This window comes from Nipponia nippon, unplaced genomic scaffold (assembly GCF_047370975.1).
Source record: "Nipponia nippon isolate SJK-2023a ecotype South Korea unplaced genomic scaffold, ASM4737097v1 scaffold_38, whole genome shotgun sequence".
NCBI classification, from domain to species: domain Eukaryota; kingdom Metazoa; phylum Chordata; class Aves; order Pelecaniformes; family Threskiornithidae; genus Nipponia; species Nipponia nippon.
In genome coordinates this window covers 471508-494304 of record NW_028262356.1, presented here as the reverse complement: position 1 = coordinate 494304, position 22797 = coordinate 471508, and the positions used below count along the sequence as shown (strand labels likewise).

Here is a 22797-nt window from a genome sequence, read left to right as displayed (position 1 = left end):
TGACGCTAACGCGCGCGCGGCGCAAGGGTGGGGGGGAGGGGGGCGGTGCGAGGTGGCTTCGCACCGAAATAGGAGATGGCGCGCGGTGGGGGGCGGGGCTGGGGGAGGGGCGGGGCTGGGGGCACGCCCCCTCCGCGGGAGGCGGGAGCGGTGGAGGGAGGGGGGGGAGTCAAGGGAGGGTGGAAGGGCCAATGGGGGGCGGGGGGCTCAAGGGACGGAGGGACGGATGGACGGAGGGACGGGGGGATGGACAGAGGGGTCAATGGGGGGATGGAGGGAGGGGTGGAGGAGCTCGAGGGGTGGATGGACAGACGGACGGGTCAACGGAGGGGTGGAGAAGCCAACAGGGAGTCAAGGGAGGGAGGGAGAGAGGGGAGGGTCAATGGGAGGATGGACGGACAGATGGACGGACGGGTCAACGGAGGGGTGGAGAAGCCAACAGGGAGTCAAGGGAGGGAGGGAGGGGAGGGTCAATGGGAGGATGGACGGACAGATGGACGGATGGGTCAACGGAGGGGTGGAGAAGCCAACAGGGAGTCAAGGGAGGGAGGGAGAGAGGGGAGGGTCAATGGGAGGATGGACGGACAGATGGACGGACGGGTCAACGGAGGGGTGGAGAAGCCAACAGGGAGTCAAGGAAGGGAGGGAGGGGAGGGTCAATGGGAGGACGGACAGACAGATGGACGGATGGGCCAACGGAGGGGTGGAGAAGCCAACAGGGAGTCAAGGGAGGGAGGGATGGAGGGGTGGAAGGAAGGATCAACGGGGGGATGGATGGACAGATGGACGGGTGGGTCAATGGAGGAGTGGAGAAACCAGTGGGGGGTGGAGGGAGGGATGGAGGGAGGGGTCAACAGAGGGATTGGGGGGCCAAGAGGGGGATGGAAGGGCTCAAGGGATGGCGGGAGGGATGGAGGGGCCAACGGGGGGGGTGGAGGAGCCAATGGGGGGTGGAGGAGCCAACGGGGGGTGGAGGGGCCAATCGGGGGGTGGAGGAGCCAATGGGGGGATGGAGGAGCCAATGGGGGGGGTGGAGGAGCCAATGGGGGGGTGGAGGGGCCAACGGGGGGTGGAGGAGCCAACGGGGGGTGGAGGAGCCAACGGGGGGATGGAGGGGCCAACGGGGGGTGGAGGAGCCAACGGGGGGATGGAGGAGCCAACGGGGGGATGGAGGAGCCAACGGGGGGGTGGAGGGGCCAACGGGGGGTGGAGGGGCCAACGGGGGGATGGAGGAGCCAATGGGGGGATGGAGGGGCCAACGGGGGGATGGAGGGGCCAACGGGGGGATGGAGGGGCCAACGGGGGGATGGAGGGGCCAATGGGGGGATGGAGGGGCCAACGGGGGGAGGAGGGATGGAGAGGGTCAATGGAGGGGTGGAGGGAGGGTCAAGAGGGGGACGGAGAGGCTCAAGGGCTGATGGACGGACAGACGGACGGGTCAAGGGTAGGGCGGAGGAGCCAATGGGGTGCAGGGGTCAATGGGGGGGTGGAAGGATCAGCAGAGGGACGGACTGACGGACACAACCAAGCGATGGGGGGGCCGGAGGGGGCTGGGCTGGGCTGCACTGGGGCTGCCCCCGCTTGGGGGGATCCAGGCGGCCGGGGGGGGGGGGGGGCCCAAAGGTGCCCGGGCCCCCCCTCCCCCTCCCCCAGGCCTCTGGGAACCCCCTTCTCCCCCTCCCCCCCTTTCGCGGGCGCCCCCGGCGCTGGCCCCGCCCCCCGCCGCGGTTCCCCCCCCCCCTCCCGACTCCGCCGCTGCCAAATTTGGGCGCTGAAGTCGCTGAGCTAAAAATAGGCACCGGTGGCTAAAAATAGCGGGGGGGCGGGGCGGGCCCGCACGGCTGGGTCCTCAGAGGGGGGGGAGGGGGGGTGGGGGGATGGGTGCTCTGGAGGGGGGTCCGGACGCCTGGGTCCCCTCGGGGAGGGGGTGGGGGTGGGCTCGGGCGCCTGGGTCCTTTGGGGGCGGGGGGCACCCGAACGCCTGGGTCCCCGGGGCGGGGGGGGGGGGCTCGGACGCCTGGTCCTCGGGGTGGGGGTGGGGGGGCACCCGAACCCCTGCCCCCCCCCCCGCCGCCTGGGCCCCCCCGCCGCGGCCGCCGGGGGCGGGTTTCCTCGGTAACGGCGGAGCCGCAACGGGGGGGAGGGGGATGAGGGAGGATGAGGATGAGGATGGAAATGGGGGGAAAGCGGGAGGATGAGGATGGAGGGAAGGAGGGGGGAGGATGGGGAATAAGGGGGGGGTGAGGATGAGGAGGGAGGAAGGAGAATGAAGATGAAGGAAGGGGAGAATGAGGAGGGATCCAGATGGGGATGAAGGAGGATGAGGAGGGATGAAGGAGGATGAGGATGGAAATGGGGGGAAAGCAGGAGGATGAGGATGGAGGGAAGGAGGGAGGAGGATGGGGAATAAGGCCGGTGAGGATGAGGAGGGAGGAAGGAGGATGAAAATGGGGATGAAGGAGGATGGGGAGTGAAGATGGAGAAGGAGGGGGGAAGGAGGATGTAGAAGGAGGAGGGGGGTGCAGAGGAGGAGGGATGAAGGAGGAAGAGGATGGGGACGAAGATGAGGGAGGAAGGAGGATGAAGATGGAGGATGAGGATGGAGGAAGGAGTGGTGAGGATGAAGAGGGATGAAGATGAAGGAGGGGGAAGATGAGGAGGGATCCAGACAGGGTGAAGGGGGATGAAGATGAAGGAGGAGGAGGGTGGGGGGGTGAAGATGAGGAGGGACAAAGGAGGATGAAGCTGGGGATGAAGGAGGAGGATGAGGATGGGGAAGAAGGGTGATGAAGATGGAGGAGGATGAGGATGGCGGACGAAGGGGCTGGTGGTGAAGGTGGGGGATGAAGGAGGATGAGGAGGGGGAGGAAGATGGAGCAAAGGGAGGAAGGAGGGGATGAAGGGGGGGGGGAGGATGAGGAGGGAGGGTGAAGATGAAGGAGAGGGAAGGCAGCAGCCGAGGCCGAAGGCCCAACCCCCCCTCACTGCCCCCAGGGTGGGGGGGGGGGGAAGGCTGCTGATGCCCATTGAGGTGACGACAGGGTCCCTACTGCCCCCTCCCCCCCCCAAAAAAAGGGGACCCAGGAGTCCGAGACCCCCCCCAAAGGGGATCCGGGACAGCCCCTCCCCCCATCCAACCCCCCCCCCCCCCCCCCAAAAGGGGTCCCAGGCATCCGGGACAGCCCCTCCCCCCATCCAACCCCCTCCCCCCCCCCCCCCCCAAAAGGGGTCCCAGGCATCCGGGACAGCCCCTCCCCCATCCAACCCCCTCCCCCCCCCCCCCCCAAAAGGGGTCCCAGGCATCCGCCCCCCCCCCCAAAACCCCCACAAGTGTAGGAAGAAAACATTTATTGGGGGACCCCCAAAGCTGGGGGGACCCCGGTGCTGGGGGGGGTGGGGGAGGGGCCCCCCCGGTGCCGGGGGGGTCAGAGGTCACTTCTTCTTCGCCCCCTCCTCCTCCTCCTGGGCCATGGCCGCCTCCTGCTCCCGCCGCTGGCGCTGGAAGGCGGCGCAGTCCTCGGCCGTCAGCCTGGGGGGGGGGGCACCCAGGCGTCGGGGGGGCGCCCTGGCCTCGGGGACCCCCCCCCACCCAAGGACCCAGACCTCGGGGACCACCCCCCCCACCCCCAAGGGCCCAGGCATCCGGGGGGTCCAGGCATCTGGGACCCCCCCACCCAAACGCCCAGGCTTTGGGGACCCCCCCCCACCCAAGGACCCAGGCATCCGGGGGGGCACCCACTGGGTGCTGACCCCCATGAAAGGTCCTGCTGGGGGGGGGTGGGGTGGGGGTGTCCCCTCCCCTTCCCACCCCCCCTCCATGAGGGACCCAGGTGTTGGGGGGGGGGGGGCGCCCAGGCCTCGGGGACCCCCCCCACCCAAGGACCCAGGCATCGGGGGGGGCACCCAGGCATTTAGGGGGCACCCAGGTGTCTGGGACTGGGGGGAGGTGGGGACCCAGGGGTCCAGGAGGGGACCCAGGGGTCCGGGGTGGGGGGCACCTGGGCATCCAGGGTGGGGTGGGGGGCACCCAGACATTTGGGGGGCACCCAGGTGTCTGGGATTGGGGGGAGGGGGGGACCCAGGGGTCCGGGGTGGGGGGCACCGGGGCACCCAGGGTGGGGTGGGGGGGGGCAAGGCGTTCGTGGGGGGCACCCAGACATTTGGGGGGGGGGGGGGGGGCGGGGGGCACCCACCGTGGGACGACGCGGATGCCGAGGCTGCGGGCGGAGCCCACCAGGGCACCCACCAGGGTGGGCAGGGGGGTCCCCCGCGCCGCCAGCGCCGGGTCCCGCTGCTTCACCAGCGCCACCTCGTAGAGGTGCTTCAGGGAGACCCCCCCCACCTCCTCGTGCCCTGGGGGGGAGGGGGTGTCCAGGGACCCTCCCCCCCCAAGCACCCCCCGGGCCGCCCAGGGGGATTCCCCCCACCCCTGAGGCACCCCAGGGACCACCCCCCCATCAGCACCCATAGGCCCTTAGGAACCCCCCAAACCACCCAGAGACCCCCCAGCACCCAGACCCCCCCCCCCCAGCACCCTCAAGCCCTGAGACCCCCCCATTTCCCCCCGGACCCTGGACCCCCCCCCCAGCACCCCTAAGCACCCCCAGATCCTGGGACCCCCCCCATGGCCCCCCCGGTCCTGGGGCACCCCCAGATCCTGGGACCCCCCATAGACCCCCCCCCCAGCACCCTCAGATCCTGAGACCCCCCCAGCACCCCCAGACCCCTCCCAGATCCTGGGACCCCCTCCCAGCACCCCCAGATCCTGGGACCCCCCCCCACGGAGCCCCCCAGCACCCCCAGATCCTGGGACCCCCCCAGCACCCCCAGATCCTGGGACCCCTGCCCCGGACCCCCCAGCACCCCCAGATCCTGGGACCCCCCCCAGCACCCCCAGATCCCCCCAGGCTCTCCTGAACCCCAGAATCCCCCCCCCCCCGGGACCCCCATGCTCAGAGATGTGAGCCCCCAAACCCCCCTCACCAGGTCCCCCCAACCCCCCCCCCGGGTCCCCCCAAACCCCCCCAAACCCCCGGGTCCCCCCAACCCCCCCTCACCGGGTCCCCCCAGCCCCCCCAAACCCCCGGGGCCCCCCCAGACCCCCCCCCCTCACCGGGGTCCCCCCAGCCCCCCCAAACCCCCGGGTCCCCCCCCCAGCCCCCCCCTCACCGGGTCCCCCCAGCCCCCCCAAACCCCCGGGGCCCCCCCAGACCCCCCCTCACCGGGTCGCCCCGCTCCCCTCTGGACGCCAGCGATGGCCTTGAGGAAGTAGGAGGTGGGGGGGGGGCCGATGGCCAGGTCGTAGCTGCGGTCGGGCTGGGGGGAGGGGCACCGGGGGGGTCGGGGGGGCACCCACCGCGGGGGGCACCCACTGAGGGGGGGCACCCAGTAGCAGGGAGAGGGGGGAACCAACGATGGAGAGGGTCAAGGGGGAGGGGGGAGCCAATGGGGGGGGGGGCACCCAGTAGCGGGGGGGGGGTAAAGGGGCGATGCACTGAGGGAGGGGATCAAGGGGGGGATCCATTGGGGGGGGTCAAGGGGGGCACCCAGTGGTGAGGGGGGCGATGTGTTAATGGAGGGGCACCCACCTAGGGAGGAGGGCACACAAGGGGGGAAGTTTTGGGGGGGGGGGCACCCTTAGAGAGGATCAAGGGGGGGGGGCACCCTGAGGGGTGAGGCGGGGGGGGGCAGCAGCCTTAAGAGGTTAATGGGGGGCAGCACCCATAGTGGATTGGGGGGGGGGGCAGGACCCTAGGCTGGGGGTCAGCACCCACAGGGGATCAATGGGGGGTGTCAGCACCCACAGGGGGCCAATGAGGGGGGGCGGCACCCATAGGTGGTCAATGGGGGGGGGGGGGGCGGTACCCATAGGGGGCCAATGACAGGGGGGTCAGCACCCACAGAGGGGTGTCAGCACCCACAGGGGATCAATAGGGAGGGGGCGAGCACCCACAGAGGGGCGTCAGCACCCATAGGGAGTCAATGGCGGGGGTCAGCACCCACAGAGGGGCGTCAGCACCCATAGGGATCAAGGGGGGGGGGGGTCGGCACCCATAGGGGGTCAATGGGGGGGGGGGGAGCACCCACAGAGGGGCGTCAGCGCCCATAGGGGGTCAATGGGGGGGGGGTCGGCACCCATAGGGGTTCAGTGGGGGGGGGGCAGCACCCACAGAGGGGCGTCAGCACCCATAGGGGGTCAATGGGGGGGGTCGGCACCCACAGAGGGGCGTCAGCACCCATAGGGGGTCAATGGGGGGGGTCGACACCCATACGGGGTCAATGGGGGGGGGGCAGCACCCACAGAGGGGCGTCAGCACCCATAGGGGGTCAATGGGGGGGGGGGGTCGGCACCCATAGGGGTTCAGTGGGGGGGGTCGGAACCCACAGAGGGGCGTCAGCGCCCATAGGGGGTCAATGGGGGGGGTCGGCACCCATAGGGGTTCAGTGGGGGGGGGGGCAGCACCCACAGAGGGGCGTCAGCGCCCATAGGGGGTCAATGGGGGGGGGTCGACACCCATACGGGGTCAATGGGGGGGGCAGCACCCACAGAGGGGCGTCAGCACCCATAGGGATCAAGGGCGGGGGGAGCAACTTACAGGGGGGGCCCCGGGATGGAAGGGGGGTCCCGGTGCCATCGGGACCCGGGGATGGAAGGGGGTCCCGGGGGGGGTGTGTGTGTGTGTCCCGGGGGAGCCCGGGGATGGAAGGGGGGTCCCGGGAAGGGGTCCCGGGGGGGGCGGGTCCGGTGCCGGGGGGGGGGGGCGCCTCCCGCAGACTCACGTGGACGAGCAGGCGGACTCGCAACGGGACCCCGGCCTTGACGTCCCGGGAGCGCTCGTTGAAATCCTTGCAGAAGGCGGCGATGGAGACCCCGCGCTAGGGAGGGACCGGACCGGTCGGGACGGGGCTCGGGAGGGCACCGGGCCCCCCCCCGGGACACCGACCCCCGCCCCCCCCCCCCCGGGACCCCTCCCCCGGCGCGCACCTGCCCCAGGACGGGCCCCAGCGGCGGCCCCGGGGCCGCCCCCCCCGCCGGGATGAGGACCCGGAGCGGTCGCGGCGCCGAACCGGTCCCGCCACCGGTCCCGGCACCGGATCCCGATCGCGCCGCCCGCGCTGCCCGCGCCGCCTTCGACATGGCTGCCGGGTCACGTGGGAGAGGGAGCGGCGTCACGTGAGGAGGGAGGGGAGGGGCGAGGGGAAGGGGGAGGGGCGAGGGGAAGGGGGAAGTGCGGCGCGCCCGCCGCCCCGTGCCGTCACCGGCCATATATGGGCGTGGGGCGGGGCGTGGGGCGGGGCGTGGGGCGTGACCCACCCTCGGGGGCCGCCGGCGTCCGGACGGGGGGGGGGGAAGGGGGGGTGTCCCCCGGGAGGGGGGGGAGGGCAGGGGGTTTTATCGCCCCCCCTCGCCCCTCCCCCGCCCCCGCTGGCGCGAGGCCCGCAGCCGCCGCAGCACCTCTTCCCGCGACCCCGCCCTGCGGGGGTCAGGGGTCAGAGGTCACGGGGGGTCATGCCAGGAACGTACACCCCCCCCAGGCACCCCAGCACCCATGGGTGCCCCACTAGTCCCCCCAGCACCTATAGCCCCCCCAGCACCCCTAAACCCCCCATCCCTCCCCAGCCCCATGCCCCCCCCAGCTCCCCCAGCCCCCCCAGCACCCATGGGCCCCCCAGCACCCATGGGCCCCCCTGGACCCCCCTAGCACCCATAGAGCCCTCCAGCACCCATAACCCCCCCCATCCCCATCCCCACGCCCCCCAGCACCCATGGGACCCCCCAGCACCCATGGGCCCCCCTAAACACCCCTAGCACCCATAGCCCCCCCCCCCATCCCCAGCTCCACACGCCCCCAGCACCCATGGGACCCCCCAGCACCCATGGGCCCCCCTGGACCCCCCTAGCACCCATAGAGCCCTCCAGCACCCATAACCCCCCCCCCCATCCCCACGCCCCCAGCACCCATGGGACCCCCCAGCACCCATGGGACCCCCCTAGACCCCCTAGCACCCAGAGCCCCCCCATCCCCAGCCCCACGCCCCCCCAGCACCCATGGGACCCCCCAGCACCCATGGGACCCCCACCCACCGGCTGCGGGCCCGCTCGTAGGCGGCCGTCAGGACCCGGTCCCGCTCGTCCAGGAAGGCGGCGTGAGCCCCCGCCACGTACCTGGGGGGGGGCGGGGAGTTTGGGGGGACCCCGGCACCCGGGTGAGGGACCCCCCCCCCCCCACTGCCCCACCCCCCCCCCAGCCTCTGCCCTGGGTGCCCCCCAAACCCCTGGGTGCCCCCTGAACCCCGGGGATTCCCCCCAATTCTTGGGTCCCCCCGAACCCCTGGGTGCCCCCCAAACACCTGGGACCCCCCAAACCCCTGGGTGCCCCCCAACCCCTGGGTGCCCCCCCACCCTCGGGGCCCCCAAACTCCTGGGTCCCCCCCGAACCCCCGGGTACCCCCCAACCGCTGGGTGCCCCCAAACCCCTGGGTGCTTCCCCCCCCCGGGACCCCTACACCCCTGGGTGCCCCCCACCCCCAGGTGCCCCCCACCCCTGGGTGCCCCCCAAACCCCTGGGTGCCTCCCCCCGGATCCCCCCCCCCAGGTCCCGTCCCCCCCGGGATCCCCCCCCGGACCCCTGCACCCCCGGGTGCCCCCCACCCCTGGGTGCCCCCAAACCCTTGGGTGTCCCCCCCCGGGTCCCCCCAAACCCCTGGGTCCCCGCCCCCCTCGGGACCCCTGCACCCCTGGGTGCCCCCATCCCCGGGTGGCCCCCACCCCTGGGTGCCCCCAAACCCTTGGGTGCCCCCCCCAATATTCCCCACCCCTGGGTGCCCCCAAACCCTTGGGTGCCCCCCCCCATAACCCCCAGCCCTGGGTGCCCCCAAACCCCTGGGTGCCTCCCCCCGGACCTCCCCCCCCGGGTGCCCCCCAAACCCCTGGGTCGTATCCCCCCCCGGGGCCCCAGCACCCCTGGGTGCCCCCACCCCTGGGTGCCCCCACCTGTAGGCCAGGGCGTGGGCCAGCCCCCCCAGGGCGGCCAGCAGCAGGCAGAGCCCCAGCAGGCGGCGGGGGGGGGGAGCGGGGGGGGGGCCGGGGGGGGGGAACTGCTCCCAGTACCGGCGGTTGGGGTCAGCCCTGGGGGGGGAGATGGGGACCCCCGGGGGGGGGTGGCACCCATGGGACCCCCAGGGACCCCCCAGGGGCCCCCAGCCCCCACGGGGACCCCCAGGGACCCCCAACCTCCCCCAGCACCCATGTGACCCCCAGGGACCCCGCAGGGACCCCCAGGGACCCCGGCACCCATGGGACCCCCAGGGACCCCCCAGGGACCCCCAGCACCCATGGGACCCCCAGGGACCTCACAGGGTCCCCCGCACCCCCCCCCAGCACCCATGGGACCCCCAGGGACCCCCAACCTCCCCCAGCACCCATGTCCCCCCCAGGGACCCCGCAGGGACCCCCAGGGACCCCGGCACCCATGGGACACCCAGGGACCCCCCAGGGACCCCCAGCACCCATGGGACCCCCAGGGACCCAGCAGGGGCCCCCAAACCCCCCCAGCACCCATGGGACCCCCAGGGACCTCACAGGGTCCCCCGCACCCCCCAGCACCCATGGGACCCCCAGAGACCCAGCAGGGACCCCCAGACCCCCCAGCACCCATGGGACCCCCAGGGACCTCACAGGGTCCCCCGCACCCCCCCCAGCACCCATGGGACCCCCAGGGACCCCCCAGGGACCCCCAGCACCCATGGGGACCCCCAGGGACCTAGCAGGGACCCCCACACCGCCCCCAGCACCCAAGGGACCCCACTGTACCCCCCAGCACCCATAGGATGCTCACGCCCCTCCCAGCCCCCCTGGGACCCCTCCGAGCCCCCAGGGGACCCCCCAGCCCTCCTAGGACCCCCCCAGCACCCATGGGACCCCCCTGTACCCCCCCAGCACCCATAGGATGCCCATGCCCCCCCAGCCCCCATGGGGACCCCCCAGCACCCATGGGACCCCCCTGTACCCCCAGCACCCATAGGATGCCCATGCCCCCCCAGCCCCCATGGGGACCCCCCCAGCACCCATGGGACCCCCCTGTACCCCCAGCACCCATAGGATGCCCATGCCCCCCCCAGCCCCCATGGGGACCCCCCCAGCACCCATGGGACCCCCCTGTACCCCCCCAGCACCCATAGGATGCCCATGCCCCCCCCAGCCCCTCCAGGACCCCCCCAGCACCCATGGGACCCCTGTCCCCCCTGGGTCCCCATTACCGTGGGGGGTCTTCGTGCGAGGGGGGCTCCTCCGTGGGTGGGGGGTCGGGGTGGGGGGCCCGGGGGGGGCGGGGGGGCGCGGGGGCGGCTCAGGGCCCCGTAGGCCTCGGCCAGCAGCAGGAACCGCTCGTGGCGGGTGGGGTCCCCGGGGTCCCCGTCCGGGTGCACCTGCGGGGGGGCACCCGCACCCCTGGGTCCCCCCTGCACCCCGGGGTCCCCCCCCAGACCCCTGGGTGCCCCCCACCCTTGAGCGTCCCCTCCCCCAGCACCCCTGGGTCCCCCACTGCACCCCTGGGTGCCCCCCACCCTTGAGTGTCCCCTCCCCCCGCACCCCCGGGTCCCCCCTGCACCCCTGGGTGCCCCCCACCCTTGGGTGTCCCCTCCCCCAGCACCCCTGGGCCTCCCCCCACACCCCTGGGCGCCCCCCACCCTTGGGTGCCCCCTCCCCCAGCACCCCTGGGTCCCCCCCCAGACCCCTGGGTGCCCCCCACCCTTGAGTTGTGTCACCCCCCCAGCACCCCTGGGTGCCCCCCAACACCCCTGGGTCCCCCCGAACTCCTGGGTCCCGAGGGGGACCCCTCCCCCAAACCACCCAAGGGGACCCCAAAGAAGCTCCCTCCCCCCCCCCCCCAGGAGGACCCAGGCATCCGGGACCCCCCCCCCCCCCCCCTCCTCCTCGGACACCGGGGTCCCTCCCAGTGCTCCCAGTGCTCCCAGTACCTCCTTGCAGCGGGCCAGGAAGGCTGCGCGGATCTCGGCGGGCGAGGCCTCGGGCCGGACCCCCAGCACCGAGTGGGGGCCCCGTGGCCCCGCCCTGCGGGGGCACCCAAGAGTTTGGGGGGACCCAGGGGTGCGGTGGGGGGGGTCTCAAGGGTGGGGGGGCACCCAGGGGTCGGGGGGGACCCAGGGGTGCAGGGTGGGGGTCTCGGGGGGGGGACACACACAGGGGTGCAGGGGGGACCCAGGGGTCGGGGGGGGACCCAGAGGTCGGGGGGGGGGACCCAGGGGTGCGGGGGGGGTCTCAAGGGTGGGGGGGCACCCAGGGGTCGGGGGGGACCCAGGGGTGCAGGGTGGGGGTCTCGGGGGGGGGGACACACAGGGGTGCAGGGGGGACCCAGAGGTCGGGGGGGACCCAGGGGTGCGGGGGGGGTCTCAAGGGTGGGGGGGCACCCAGGGGTCGGGGGGGGACCCAGGGGTGCAGGGTGGGGGTCTCGGGGGGGGGGACACACACACAGGGGTGCAGGGGGGACCCAGGGGTGCGGGGGGGGTCTCAAGGGTGGGGGGGGACCAAGGGGTGCGGGGGGGGGCCTCAGGGGTGCAGGGGGGGACCCAGGGGTCGGGAGGGGACCCAGGGGTGCAGCGGGGGGTCTCAAGGGTGGGGGGGGACCCAGAGGTCTGGGGGGGGACCCAGGGGTCGGGGGGACCCAGAGGTCTGGGGGGGACCCAGGGGTGCGGGGGGTCTCAAGGGTGGGGGGGCACCCAGGGGTGCGGGGGGGACCCAGGGGTGCAGGGGGGTCTCAAGGGTGGGGGGATCCAGGGGTGCGGGGGGGGGTCTCAAGGGTGGGGGGGCACCCAGGGGTGGGGGAGGCCCGGGGGGTACCCAGGTGTTTGGGGGGGCCCTGGGGGGCACCCAGGGGTGGGGGGGCCCGGGGGGGTTCCCAGGTGTTTGGGGGGGCACCCAGGGGTGGGGGGGCCGGGGGGGGGGCTCTCACCCTGCGCAGAGGCCGCGGCGGGTGCGGGGCAGCAGCGGGGGGGGGGGGGCGGCCCAGGGCCCCTGCGGGGGGCGCCTCATTAGCGCTCCATTAACCCTTAATTAACCCTTAATTAGGGCTTCATTAACCTTCCATTAACACTTAATGAACTCTTAATTAACCTTTAATTAACGGCTATCAGCAGCAGCCGCCCAGCTTGAAGCCGTAGCCGCCTGAGACCCCGCCTCCACCCTTAATTACCATTAATTAGCGCCTTAATTAGCTACCGGCTGCTGATGGCGGCGCGCAGGCGCTCATCATCCCCGGGGATTAATTAATTAACGGGGTGTTAATTGATTCCCTATTAACTGCTAATTCCCTATTAACTGTTAATTCCCTATTAACTGCTAATTAATGGCCGAGAGCGGCGGCCCCGCCCCGCCCCGCCCCCCCAATTAATGTTAATTAGCCCCAAATTAACGCTAATGAACCCCCCCAGGACCAATTAACCGCTCATTAGCACTAATTAGCCGCTAATTAACGCGCCGCAGCCAATGAGGGGTCGCTCGGGGCAGCTCCCACGGCGCTTCATGCTAATGAGATGCTAATTAGGGGCAGGCGAGGAGGGGGGGCCTGATTAGGGGTAATTAACAGGGGATTAATGAGGCGACCCCCCCCCGCCTCGGCCGTTACCATGGGAACCGCGCGCCGCACCGCCGCCGCCATTCACCGCCGCCTTCCGCTTCCGGCGGCGGCCGATCACGTGGTCGGAAGTTCGGGTGAGGCGGGCCCGCCCCTTCCGCCTTGAGGGGGGCGGTCACGTGGCTCTGCGCCTGCGCGCTGCAAGGCGGGCGGGATGGCGGCGGAGGTGAGGGGGGGCCGGGGGGGTTTAGGGGGCTCCGGGGGGCCCTTGTGGGGTGGGGGGGGGGTACGGGGGGGGGGGGGGGCTGCGGGGTGGGGGAGGCCCTTGTGGGGTGGGGGGGCCGGGGGGGGCACTGACGGGGGCACCGGGGGAGGGGCCCGGGAGGGGGCGTATGGGGAGGGGGGGCCTTGACGGGGGTATGGGGGGGGGGGCCTTACGGGGTGGGGCACCCTGGGGGGCTGGGGGGTTGGGGGGCCCTATGGGGGTGCCCGTGGGGGTTGGGGGGTGCTGATGACCTCATTGGGGCGCCCACGACCCTGGTGGGGTGCTGATGACCTCATTGGGGGGCCCAGGGCCCTGCTGGGCTGCTGATGACCTCATTGGGGGGTCCACGACCGTGTTGGGGTGCTAATGACCTCATTGGGGGGTCCACAACCCTGCTGGGGTGCTGATGACCTCATTGGGGGGCCCATGGACATAGTGGGGTGCCCGTGACCTCGTTGGGGTGCTGATGACCTCATTGGGGCACCCACAACCCTGGTGGGGTGCTGATGACGTCATTGGGGGGCCCATGGACATAGTGGGGTGCCCATGACCTCGTTGGGGTGCTGATGACCTCATTGGGGGGCCCACGGCCCTGGTGGGGTGCTGATGACGTCATTGGGGTGCCCACGACCCTATTGGGGTGCTGATGACCTCATTGGGGGGCCCATGGCCATGTTGGGTTGTTGATGACCTCATTGGGGTGGTCATGATCTTCTTGGGTTGTTGATGACCTCATCAGGGTGCGGGTGACCCATGGGGTAGGGGCCACCCTTGGGGGGTGCCCATGGCCACCTTGGGTTGTTGATGACCTCATTGGGTTACTGATGACCTCATTGGCTTCTCGATGACCTCATCAGGGTGCGGGTGACCCCATGGGGTGGGGGCCACCCTTGGGGGGTGCCCACGGCCACGTTGGGGTGCTCATGGCCATGTTGGGTCGTTGATGACCTCGTTGGGTCGTTGGCGACCTCGTTGGGTCGTTGGCGACCTCGTTGGGTTGTTGGCGACCTCGTTGGGTCGTTGATGACCTCGTTGGGTTGTTGCTGCCCTCATCGGGGTGGGGGTGACCCGTGGGGTGGGGGTGACCCTCGGGGGCGCCCGCGGCGGCGCCGGGGCGCTGACGGTGCCGTGGGGCGCCCCCCGGCAGCTGTGGGGTTGGGTGCTGGCGCTGGCGCTGGCGCTGGCGGCGGAGCCGGGGCGGAAGGTGCAGATCGGGGTGCGGCGGCGGCCAGAGGCCTGCGGGGTGCGCTCCCGCCGGGGGGACCTGCTCCACATGCACTACACGGTACTGGGGGCACTGGTTTGGACTGGGAGGGGCTGGGGGTGGGCCTGGGTGTGTGTACCGGGGTTTGGGGGGGTCTGGTTTGGACTGGGAGGTGCTGGGAGGGACTGGGGGAGGCCTGGGGGAAGTCCTGGATGTGTACATGAGGGTTTGGGGGGACTGGTTTGGACTGGGAGGCACTGGGAGGGACTGGGGGAGGCTGGGGGAAGTCCTGGATGTGTACATGAGGGTTTGAGGGGGACTGGTTTGGACTGGGAGGCACTGGGAGGGACTGGAGGAGGCTAGGGGGAGGGCTGGGGGGAGTCCTGGGTGTGTACATGAGGGTTTGAGGGGGACTGGTTTGGACTGGGAGGCACTGGGAGGGACTGGGGGAGGCTGGGGGGAGTCCTGGATGTGTACATGAGGGTTTGAGGGGGACTGGTTTGGACTGGGAGGCACTGGGAGGGACTGGAGGAGGCTAGGGGGAGGGCTGGGGGAGTCCTGGGTGTGTACATGAGGGTTTGAGGGGGACTGGTGTGGACTGGGAGGCACTGGGAGGGACTGGGGGAGGCTGGGGGGAGTCCTGGATGTGTACATGAGGGTTTGAGGGGGACTGGTTTGGACTGGGAGGCACTGGGAGGGACTGGGGGGGACTGAGGGGGGGCCTAGGTGTGCACAGGAAGGTTGGGGGGGGGCTTGGGGGGGGGTACTGGTTTGTACTGGGAGGGGCTGCTGGGAGGAGAGTAGCTTGGGAGAAGATCCTGTCCATAGTGGGAACCGCTGGTTTGTACTGGTTTATACTGGTTTCAGGCTTGCTTGTAGGAAGGGGCTGTTCTGGGAAAGAGGAGTTATACTGGTTCTTGTGAGGTTTCGCTGCTTCTAACTGGTTTGTGGTGGGTGGTACTGATCCATACTGGTTTGTACTGGTTTGTACTGGTTGCAGGGCCATCTGGAGAAAGGGGTTGCTCTGGGAGAGGGGATTTATACTGGGTGATGTGGGATTTTGCTGCTTCTTACCGGTTTATGTTGGGTAGTGCTGGTTCATACTGGTGCATATTGTTCAATAGCAGTCTATAGTAATCCTTAATGGTTTATACTGGTTTGTACTGGTTACAGAGCCGCTTTGTAGAAAGCATTGTTTTGGGGGAGAGAATTTATACTGGGTAATGTGGGATTTTGCTGCTTTTTACTGGTTTGTGGTGGGTTGTGTTAGTTCGTACTGGTCTGTAGAGACCTATACTGGTCTGTACTGGTTTATACTGGTCGCAGGGCCACCTGGAGGACGGCTCCCAGTTTGACAGCAGCCTGAGCCGGGACCAACCCTTCGTCTTCTCGCTGGGCACGGGCCAGGTCATCAAGGGCTGGGACCAGGGGCTGCTGGGGTAGGGACCCCGCGTCGGGGGCACCCAGGGGTGCGGGGGGGGGGCACCCAAAGGGGGGACGACGACACCCGGGGGTGCTGGGGGGGGGGGGCACCCAAAGGGGGGGACACAGGGGTGCTGGGGGGGCACCCAAAGGGGGAGGGGGGACCCGGGGGTGCTGGGGGGGCACCCAAAGGGGGGGACACCCGGGGGTGCTGGGGGGAGGGGGGGCACCCAAAGGGGTGGGGGGGACCCGGGGGTGCTGGGGGGGGCACCCAAAGGGGTGGGGGGGACACAGGGGTGCTGGGGGGGCACCCAAAGGGGGAGGGGGGACCCGGGGGTGCTGGGGGGGGGCACCCAAAGGGTGGGGGGACACAGGGGTGCTGGGGGGGCACCCAAAGGGGTGGGGGGACCCGGGGGTGCTGGGGGGGGCACCCAAAGGGGTGGGGGGACACAGGGGTGCTGGGGGGGGGCACCCAAAGGGGGAGGGGGGACCCGGGGGTGCTGGGGGGGGGCACCCAAAGGGTGGGGGGGACACAGGGGTGCTGGGGGGGGCACCCAAAGGGGGAGGGGACCCGGGGGTGCTGGGGGGGGGGGGGCACCCAAAGGGGTGGGGGGACACAGGGGTGCTGGGGGGGCACCCAAAGGGGGGGGCACCCAAAGGGGGAGGGGACCCGGGGGTGCTTGGGGGAGGGGGGGCACCCAAAGGGGTGGGGGGACACAGGGGTGCTGGGGGGGGGCACCCAAAGGGGGGGACACCCGGGGGTGCTTGGGGGAGGGGGGGGCACCCAAAGGGGTGGGGGACACCCGGGGGTGCTGGGGGGGGCACCCAAAGGGGTGGGGGGACCCAGGGGTGCTGGGGGGAGGCACCCAGGAGTTTGGGGGGACCCAGGAGTTTTGGGGGGACCCCAGGGATGTGGGGGGACCCAGGGGTGCTGGGGGGGGGCACTCAAGGGGGAGGGGGCACCCAAGGGTTTGGGGGGGCACCCAGGGGTGGGGGCAAAATTTTGGGGGGACCCAATCGGGGGGGGGCACCCAGGCATTTGGGGGGGACCCAGGGGTGCAGGGGGGGGAGGAGAGTTTGGGGAACCCCATTGTGGGGGGCACCCAGGATATTGGGGTTCGGGGGGGGGCCCAGGGGTTTGGGGGGGCCCCAGGGGTTTGGGGGGGGGCCCCCCCGGTCCAGGCCCCCCGGACCCCCCCCCCCCCCCCCAGGATGTGCGAGGGGGAGAAGCGGAAGCTGGTGATTCCCCCGGAGCTGGGTGAGCCCCGAAACTGGGGGGGACCCCAAAAACGGGGGGGGGGGGAATGGGGGACCCCCGAGTGTGGGGGGGACCCCAAATGGGAAGGGGGTGGGTGGGAATGGGGGACCCCTGAGTGTGGGGGGACCCCAAATGGGAGGGGGGAGCGGGGAGGGACCCCAAAATACAGAGGGGTGACGAGGGGCACCCTAAAAATGGGGGGACCCCCAAAAATGGGGGGCAAAGCTATGGGGGGGCTGAAATGGGGGGACCCTAAATGGGAGGGCTGAGACCCCCCCTTTTTGGGGGGCATTGGGAACCCCCAAATTAGGGGAACCCTCCCTTGGGGAGAGGAATTTGGGGTGAAACCCCTCGATTTGGGGGGTTGGGGTGGGGACACCCCAATATTGGGGTCGGGGGGGGGTCCCAATCTTGGGGTGCAGCCACCCCCCCCCCCATGACACCCATCCCCCCCCAGGCTACGGGGACCGCGGGGCCCCCCCGAAAATCCCAGGTGAGCCCTGCCCCCCCCCCCCCCAGGTTTTTGGGGTTCAGGGGGGGGCAAGAGGGATTTGGGGGTTCAGGGGGGGATTTGGGGTGAAAAGGAGGGATTTGGGGGTTCAGGGGGGTTTGGGGGTTCAGGGTGGGGGGTTTAGGGCAGAAATAAGGGATTTGGGGGTTCAGGAGGGTCCAGGTTGAGGTTTTGGGGTGAAAATGAGGAATTTGGGGGTTCAGGGGAAATGGGGGGGTTCTAGGATGGGGTTTTGGGGTGAAAATGTGGGGTTTTGGGGTTCAGGGGCATTTTGGGGGTTCCCAGGTGGGGTGTTGGGATGAAAATCGTGGATTTGGGGGTTCAGGGTGGGGTTTTGGGGTCAAAAAGAGGGATTTAGGGGTTCGGGGGGGAAAATGTGGGGTTCGGGGGGATTGGGAGGGCCCAGGGTGGGGTTTTGGGGTGCAAATGAGGGATTTGGGGGTGCGGGGGGGTTTGGGGGTGCTGACCCCCCCCCCGCCCCCCCCCCCGAGCAGGGGGGGCCGTGCTCATCTTCGAGGTGGAGCTGCTGAAGATCGAGAGGCGGCCGGAGCTTTAGGGGGGGCCCCCCAAAATCGGGGGGGGCCCCCAAATCACCTTGGTGGGGGGGGGGGCTCCCTCACTTCAGGGGGGCCCCCCAAAAATCAGGGAGACCCCCCCCCCCAAAATCATGGGGGGGCCCCCCCCCGCCGGGTTTGGGGTCTCCCCTGATTTCTGTGGGGCCTGGGGGGACCCCGGGTTTGGGGGGGCCCCCCAAAAAGGGGGGGGGGGGGGGGCAATAAATGGCTGGATTGGAGCCTCCTGCGGTGGCTGAGTGTTGGGGGAGGGGGACCCCAGCACCCAGGGTGGGGGTGGGGGTGCCCCCAGACCCCTGGGTCCCCTTTGGGGGGGGGAGGGGAGATGGAGGGGGGGGTCACAAGTGAACCCCCCAAATGTCAAAGCTCCGTTTATTAAATCCATATAAAAACAACCCCAAAAAGTCACCGACGAATTTAAAAAAAAACCTAAAAAAGCCCCCCCAATTCCCCCACCCCCCCCCAAAATCCCCCACCCCCAGGGGACCCCAAAACCCCCTGGGGGCCCCCCCAAAACCGGGGGGGGGGGGGGGAATGCAGGGGGAGGGGATTGATTATCACTGCAGGGGGGCCCTGAAATTGGGGGGTCCCTGGTATCGGGGGGGTGCCCCCACCCCAAAGCTGGGGGAGGGGCCCTGGAATTGAGGGGGGTGTCCCCAGAATCGGGGGGGTCCCCCCAAAACCTCGGGGGGAGGGGGAGGGGTCACTTTTTCTGGGGGGTGTTGAGCTTCTGCATCCCCCGGATCTTCTCCAGCAGGTCGCCGACGAACGCCTGCGGGGGAGGGGGGGTCAGGGGACCCCCACCCAAAAGGGGAACCCCTCCCCCCCAAAAAGGGGACCTGGGTGACACCCCCTCCCCCCCAAAAGGGGACCCAGGCATCCCCGTCCCCCCAAAAAGGGGACCAGAGGACCCCCTCCCCCCTCAAAGAGGGGACCCGGGGACCAGGTGACCCCCCCTCCCCCCCAAAAGGGACCAGAGAACCCCCCTCCCCCCCCCCCAAAAGGGGACCCAGGTGACCGGGTGCCCCCCCCCCCCAAAGGCCTCCCCCCAAGAAAGGGACCCCCTCCCCCCCCCAAAAGGGGACCCAGACATCTGGGGGACCCCCTCCCCCACAATAAGGGACACCCCTCCCCCCCCCCAAAGGGGACCCAGGTGACTGGGTGACCCCCCTCCCCCACAAAAAGGGGCCCCTTCCCCCCAAAAAGGGGCAGGGTGCCCCCCCCCCCCCCCCCAAGAGGAGCCCCCTCCCCCCCTCACCTCCGTAGGCTTGTAACAGTCAACAAGGATCTCCTGGGGGGGGGGGAGGGGGGGGAAAAGGGGGGGGTCAGGGGGGATTGGGGACCCCCAAAGTCTGGGGGTCCCCCTCAGGCTCCCCCCACCCCCCCCCACTTTTAGGGAGCCCCCCTCCCTATTTTAAGAGCCCCCAAATGCGACATCTCCCTCCCCCCATTTTGGCCCCCTCCCCCTTTCAGCCCCCTCCCCCCAATTTTGGGGGACCCCCTCCGGGATCTCAGCCCCCCCCCAAAACCTCGGGGGACCCCAAAACGAGGGGGAGCCCCCCCCAAAACGAGGGGGGGCCCCCCCCAAAACCTCCAGGGGAGCATCAATACAGTGAGGACTGCTCCGCCTGCCTGGGTTTTGGGGGGGGGGGGCCCCCCCGGGGTGGGGGGTTGGGGTCCCCGGGGGTTTTGGGGGTCCCCCAAATTTTGGGGACCCCCCCCCAAATTTTGGGGACCCCCCCCCGCGGGTTTTGGGGTACCTGGACGCGGGCGCTGCGGGCCCCGTCGCTCTCCATGTCCAGCAGCTCGTCCACGTCGATCTCCAGCTCGGGGATCTCCTCCTCCTGGGGGGGGGGGGACACCCCGAAATCAGGGGGGGCCCCCCAAAAAAAGACCCCCTCCCCCCCATGAAGGGGTGGGGCCTGCGTGTGGCCCCGCCCCCTCGCAAAGGAGCCTGGGAAGGGCCAGGACTCAGCTCCCTCCCCTGGGGCTGCACCCCCAAAATGGGGGGGGGGGATATGGGGGTCCGGGGGTTACCGGTACCGGGGGATTTGGTGGGGGGGGGGAATCATCCCCCGGTACCGGTCTGTGGGGGGGAGAGGGGCGGGGGTCCTCGGTACCGGAGAATTGGGGGGGGAGAGGGGGGGTCCCCGGGAGGGAAGGGTCCCCGGTACCGGTTGATTTTTGGGGGGGTGGGGCCCGGTACCGGTCTCAGAGGTTCGGGAGGGTCCCCGGTACCGGTGACCCCCCGGGATCCCCCCGGGTCTGGGACCGGTACCGGGGCACTGGGGTGGGCGGTGGGGGGGCCCGGGAAGGTCTGGGGGTCCCTGTTACGGGAGGTGGGTCCCGGTGTTACCGGTACCGGAGCATGGGGGGGGGCGGGGAGGGGCCCCCGGTACCGGTATCGGGGGGTCGGGAGGGTCCAGGGGGTCCCCGGTACCGGGGAGGGGGGGGGTGTCCCCGGTCCCAGACCCGGGGGGGTCCCGGGAGGGGCGGGGCCCTCGGTACGAGGGGAGTTGTTGGGGGAGGGGTCCGCGGTACCGGTCTCGGGGGATGGGGAGGGTCCAGGAGGGGTCTCCGGTACCGGGAAGGGGGGGGGGGGGGGGGGGTGTCCCGGTACCTGGCAGTCGTAAAGCGCGGTGAGCTGGGCCAGGATCCATTCCTCCAGGTGCAGCCGCTTCCGCAGCTCCCGCCGGTCGTAACGGACCGTCACCTTCCCCTGCCGCCGGCCCGGGGCCTCCTCCGCCGCCTCCCCCGCCGCCCCCGCCGCGAAGCAAACGCGGGGCCCGGCCCCGGTGCTCGGGCCCGAGCCCGGCCCCACGGCGGGGGGAGCGGGGGGACCCGGGCCGCCGCACGGGGCCGCCATGCCGGTACCGGTACCGGCCGCGGCGGAAGCGGCCACACCCCCCTCCTCCGGTGCCGCTTCCGGGGCGCTGGGGTCACCGCCGCCGCCGCGCGCGCCCCTTTGTGCCGCCGTCCCGCTCGGGCCACGCCCCCGGCCGGCGCCGGGCCACGCCCACTCCGGGCAGCGCGCTAAGCCCCGCCCCCTTAAAGCGGCAACGCGGTGGGACCAAGGCCGCTCTTAAAGGGGCCGCGCCTCGGTCACATTGCGCCCCGCTCGCCCCGCCCCTCGGCATGGCCACGCCCCTCTGGATGACCACGCCCCCCCGGGCCTGGCCACGCCCCTCCCGCCCCGGCCCGCCGCAGCGATGGCGGCGCCGCGCCCGGCCCTGGCCCCGCTCCCGCTGGAGCCGCCGCGGGTCCCCGAGATGCTGGTGCGGGGCAGCAAGTTCATCCGCTGGGACGAGGTGAGCGGGGACCCCCGGGACCCCCCGCGACCCCCCCAGGACCCCCCGGGACCCCCCCCCCCGGGACCCCCCCACCCCCGCCGCCCCTCACGGCCCCGCCCGGGGCCTCCTACCCCCCCGCAGCCCCCCCAACTCCTCCCCTAGGACCCCCCAACTCCCCCTCAATCCCCTCCCCGGCGCCCCCAATCCCCCCGGGACCCCCCCAAATCTTCTCTGAAGCCTTAAGGATTCCTCCAAACCCAGCCGGGACCCCCCAAATCTGCCCCAAACCCAGCCGGGATCCCCCAAATCTGCCCCAAACCCACCCGGGACCCCCCAAATCTGCCCCAAACCCAGCCGGGATCCCCCAAATCTGCCCCAAACCCACCCGGGACCCCCCAAATCTGCCCCAAACCCACCCGGGATCCCCCAAATCTCCCCAAAACCCACCCGGGACCCCCCAAATCTGCCCCAAACCCACCCGGGACCCCCCAAATCTCCCCAAAAGCCACCCGGGACCCCCAAATCTGTCCCAAAACCCACCCAGGACCCCCCAAATCTCCCCAAAACCCATCTGGGACCCCCTAAATCTGCCCCAAACCCACCTGGGACCCCGCAAATCTCCCCCAAACCCACCTGGGAGCCCCAAAAGCTACCCAAATCCACCTTCAAAATCCTCAGAGGGTTCCAAAACCCACCCGGGACCCCCCAGATCACCCCAAAACCTACCTGGGACCCCCCAAATCTCCCCCAAACCCACCTCAAACCCCTCAGAGAACCCCCAAATCCACCCAGAACCCCCCAAATCTTCCCCACCCCCCCAAAATCCTCAGAAGGCCCCAAACCCCACCCCAGCACGGCCAAATCACCCCAAAACCCACCTGAAACCCCTCAATTTTCCTCCCAAAACCCTCAGAGGGCCCCAAAATCCACCCGGAACCCCCCAAATCTTCCCCACGCCCACCCCAAAACCCTTCAAATTTCCCCCAAACCCACTCTGAGACCCCCTAAATTTTTCTCAAACCCACCTGCCCCCCCCCCCCCCAAATCATCTCGAACCCACCCCAAAACACCCCAGTTTCGCTGAACCCCCCCAAATTTCTCCCAAATCCACCTGGAACCCCCTAAATCTTCCCCACCTCCCCCCAATTTCCCTAAAGCTCACCCCAAAACCCTCAGAGAGCCCCCCAAACACCCAAACCACCCCCAAAATGACCGAGTCACCCCAAAACCCACCCTGAAACCCCAAGAGAGCCCCCAGGACCCCCCAAATCTCCCCCAAACCCCCCAAATCTCCCCCAAACCACCGGGGACCCCCAAATCTTCCCCAAACCCTCCAAATCTCCCCCAAACCCACCCAGAACCCCCAATTCTTCCCCCACCCCCTAAAGCAGCCCCCCAACACCCCCAAACTCTCTGTACCCTCCCCCAAGCCCCCCCCGACCCCGCTGAGCCCCCCAACATCCTCCTGGCACCCCCAGCTCCTCCAATACCCCCCAGCACCCCAAAACCTCCCTGCACCCCCCCAGCACCCCAAAACCTCCCCGCATCGCTCTGAGCCCCCCCAAACCCACCAAGGATCCCCCCAGGGCACCCCAATATTGTCCCCCCACCCCCTTTTCTCCTCCCCACCCCCCAATTTTGCCCCCCCCCCCCCGCCCTGACCCGTTTTCCAGACCTGTCAC

At 70.7% G+C, this 22797-nt stretch overlaps 4 protein-coding genes across 11 annotated transcripts in view; 2 read left to right on the top strand and 2 right to left on the bottom strand.

Moving 5' to 3' along the window:
- Positions 1-3331: 3331 nt before the first annotated feature.
- Positions 3332-12692, bottom strand: MRPL11 (mitochondrial ribosomal protein L11). Of its 6 annotated transcripts, none has more exons than XM_087773022.1 (8): positions 12645-12692; positions 11973-12034; positions 10981-11074; positions 8087-8167; positions 7316-7475; positions 6781-6876; positions 5223-5316; positions 3332-3529 (listed from the first exon to the last, which is right to left on the bottom strand). In XM_087773022.1, the coding sequence occupies exons 1-8, from the start codon at positions 12675-12677 to the stop codon at positions 3433-3435; spliced, it is 717 nt and encodes a 238-aa protein (XP_087629148.1). In that variant the 5' UTR covers positions 12678-12692; the 3' UTR covers positions 3332-3432. The 6 variants fall into 6 exon arrangements, with proteins under 6 accessions (XP_087629148.1, XP_087629145.1, XP_087629147.1 ...); XM_087773019.1 differs by lacking the exon at positions 5223-5316 and adding an exon at positions 4194-4353; XM_087773021.1 differs by lacking the exon at positions 7316-7475 and adding an exon at positions 4194-4353.
- On the top strand, positions 12069-17981 carry FKBP2 (FKBP prolyl isomerase 2). Of its 2 annotated transcripts, none has more exons than XM_087773033.1 (6): positions 12069-12819; positions 14006-14143; positions 15389-15501; positions 16696-16742; positions 17200-17235; positions 17771-17981. In XM_087773033.1, the coding sequence occupies exons 1-6, from the start codon at positions 12808-12810 to the stop codon at positions 17959-17961; spliced, it is 537 nt and encodes a 178-aa protein (XP_087629159.1). In that variant the 5' UTR covers positions 12069-12807; the 3' UTR covers positions 17962-17981. The 2 variants fall into 2 exon arrangements, with proteins under 2 accessions (XP_087629159.1, XP_087629160.1); XM_087773034.1 differs by having other exon boundaries at positions 12084-12819; positions 17748-17928.
- A 200-nt stretch (positions 17982-18181) lies between these two features.
- Positions 18182-20852, bottom strand: PPP1R14B (protein phosphatase 1 regulatory inhibitor subunit 14B). 2 transcript variants are annotated; one of them, XM_087773037.1, is made up of 4 exons: positions 20446-20849; positions 19586-19669; positions 19084-19116; positions 18182-18597 (listed from the first exon to the last, which is right to left on the bottom strand). In XM_087773037.1, exons 1-4 carry the CDS (start codon positions 20689-20691, stop codon positions 18529-18531), a joined length of 432 nt encoding a protein of 143 aa, XP_087629163.1. In that variant the 5' UTR covers positions 20692-20849; the 3' UTR covers positions 18182-18528. The 2 variants fall into 2 exon arrangements, with proteins under 2 accessions (XP_087629163.1, XP_087629164.1); XM_087773038.1 differs by lacking the exon at positions 19084-19116 and having other exon boundaries at positions 20446-20852.
- A 152-nt stretch (positions 20853-21004) lies between these two features.
- PLCB3 (phospholipase C beta 3) overlaps positions 21005-22797 on the top strand; it is a 44050-nt gene continuing 42257 nt past the window's right edge. The window contains 1 exon segment of the mRNA XM_087773042.1: positions 21005-21133. Within this exon segment, the coding sequence (XP_087629168.1) occupies positions 21035-21133 (99 nt within the window). The 5' untranslated portion in view covers positions 21005-21034.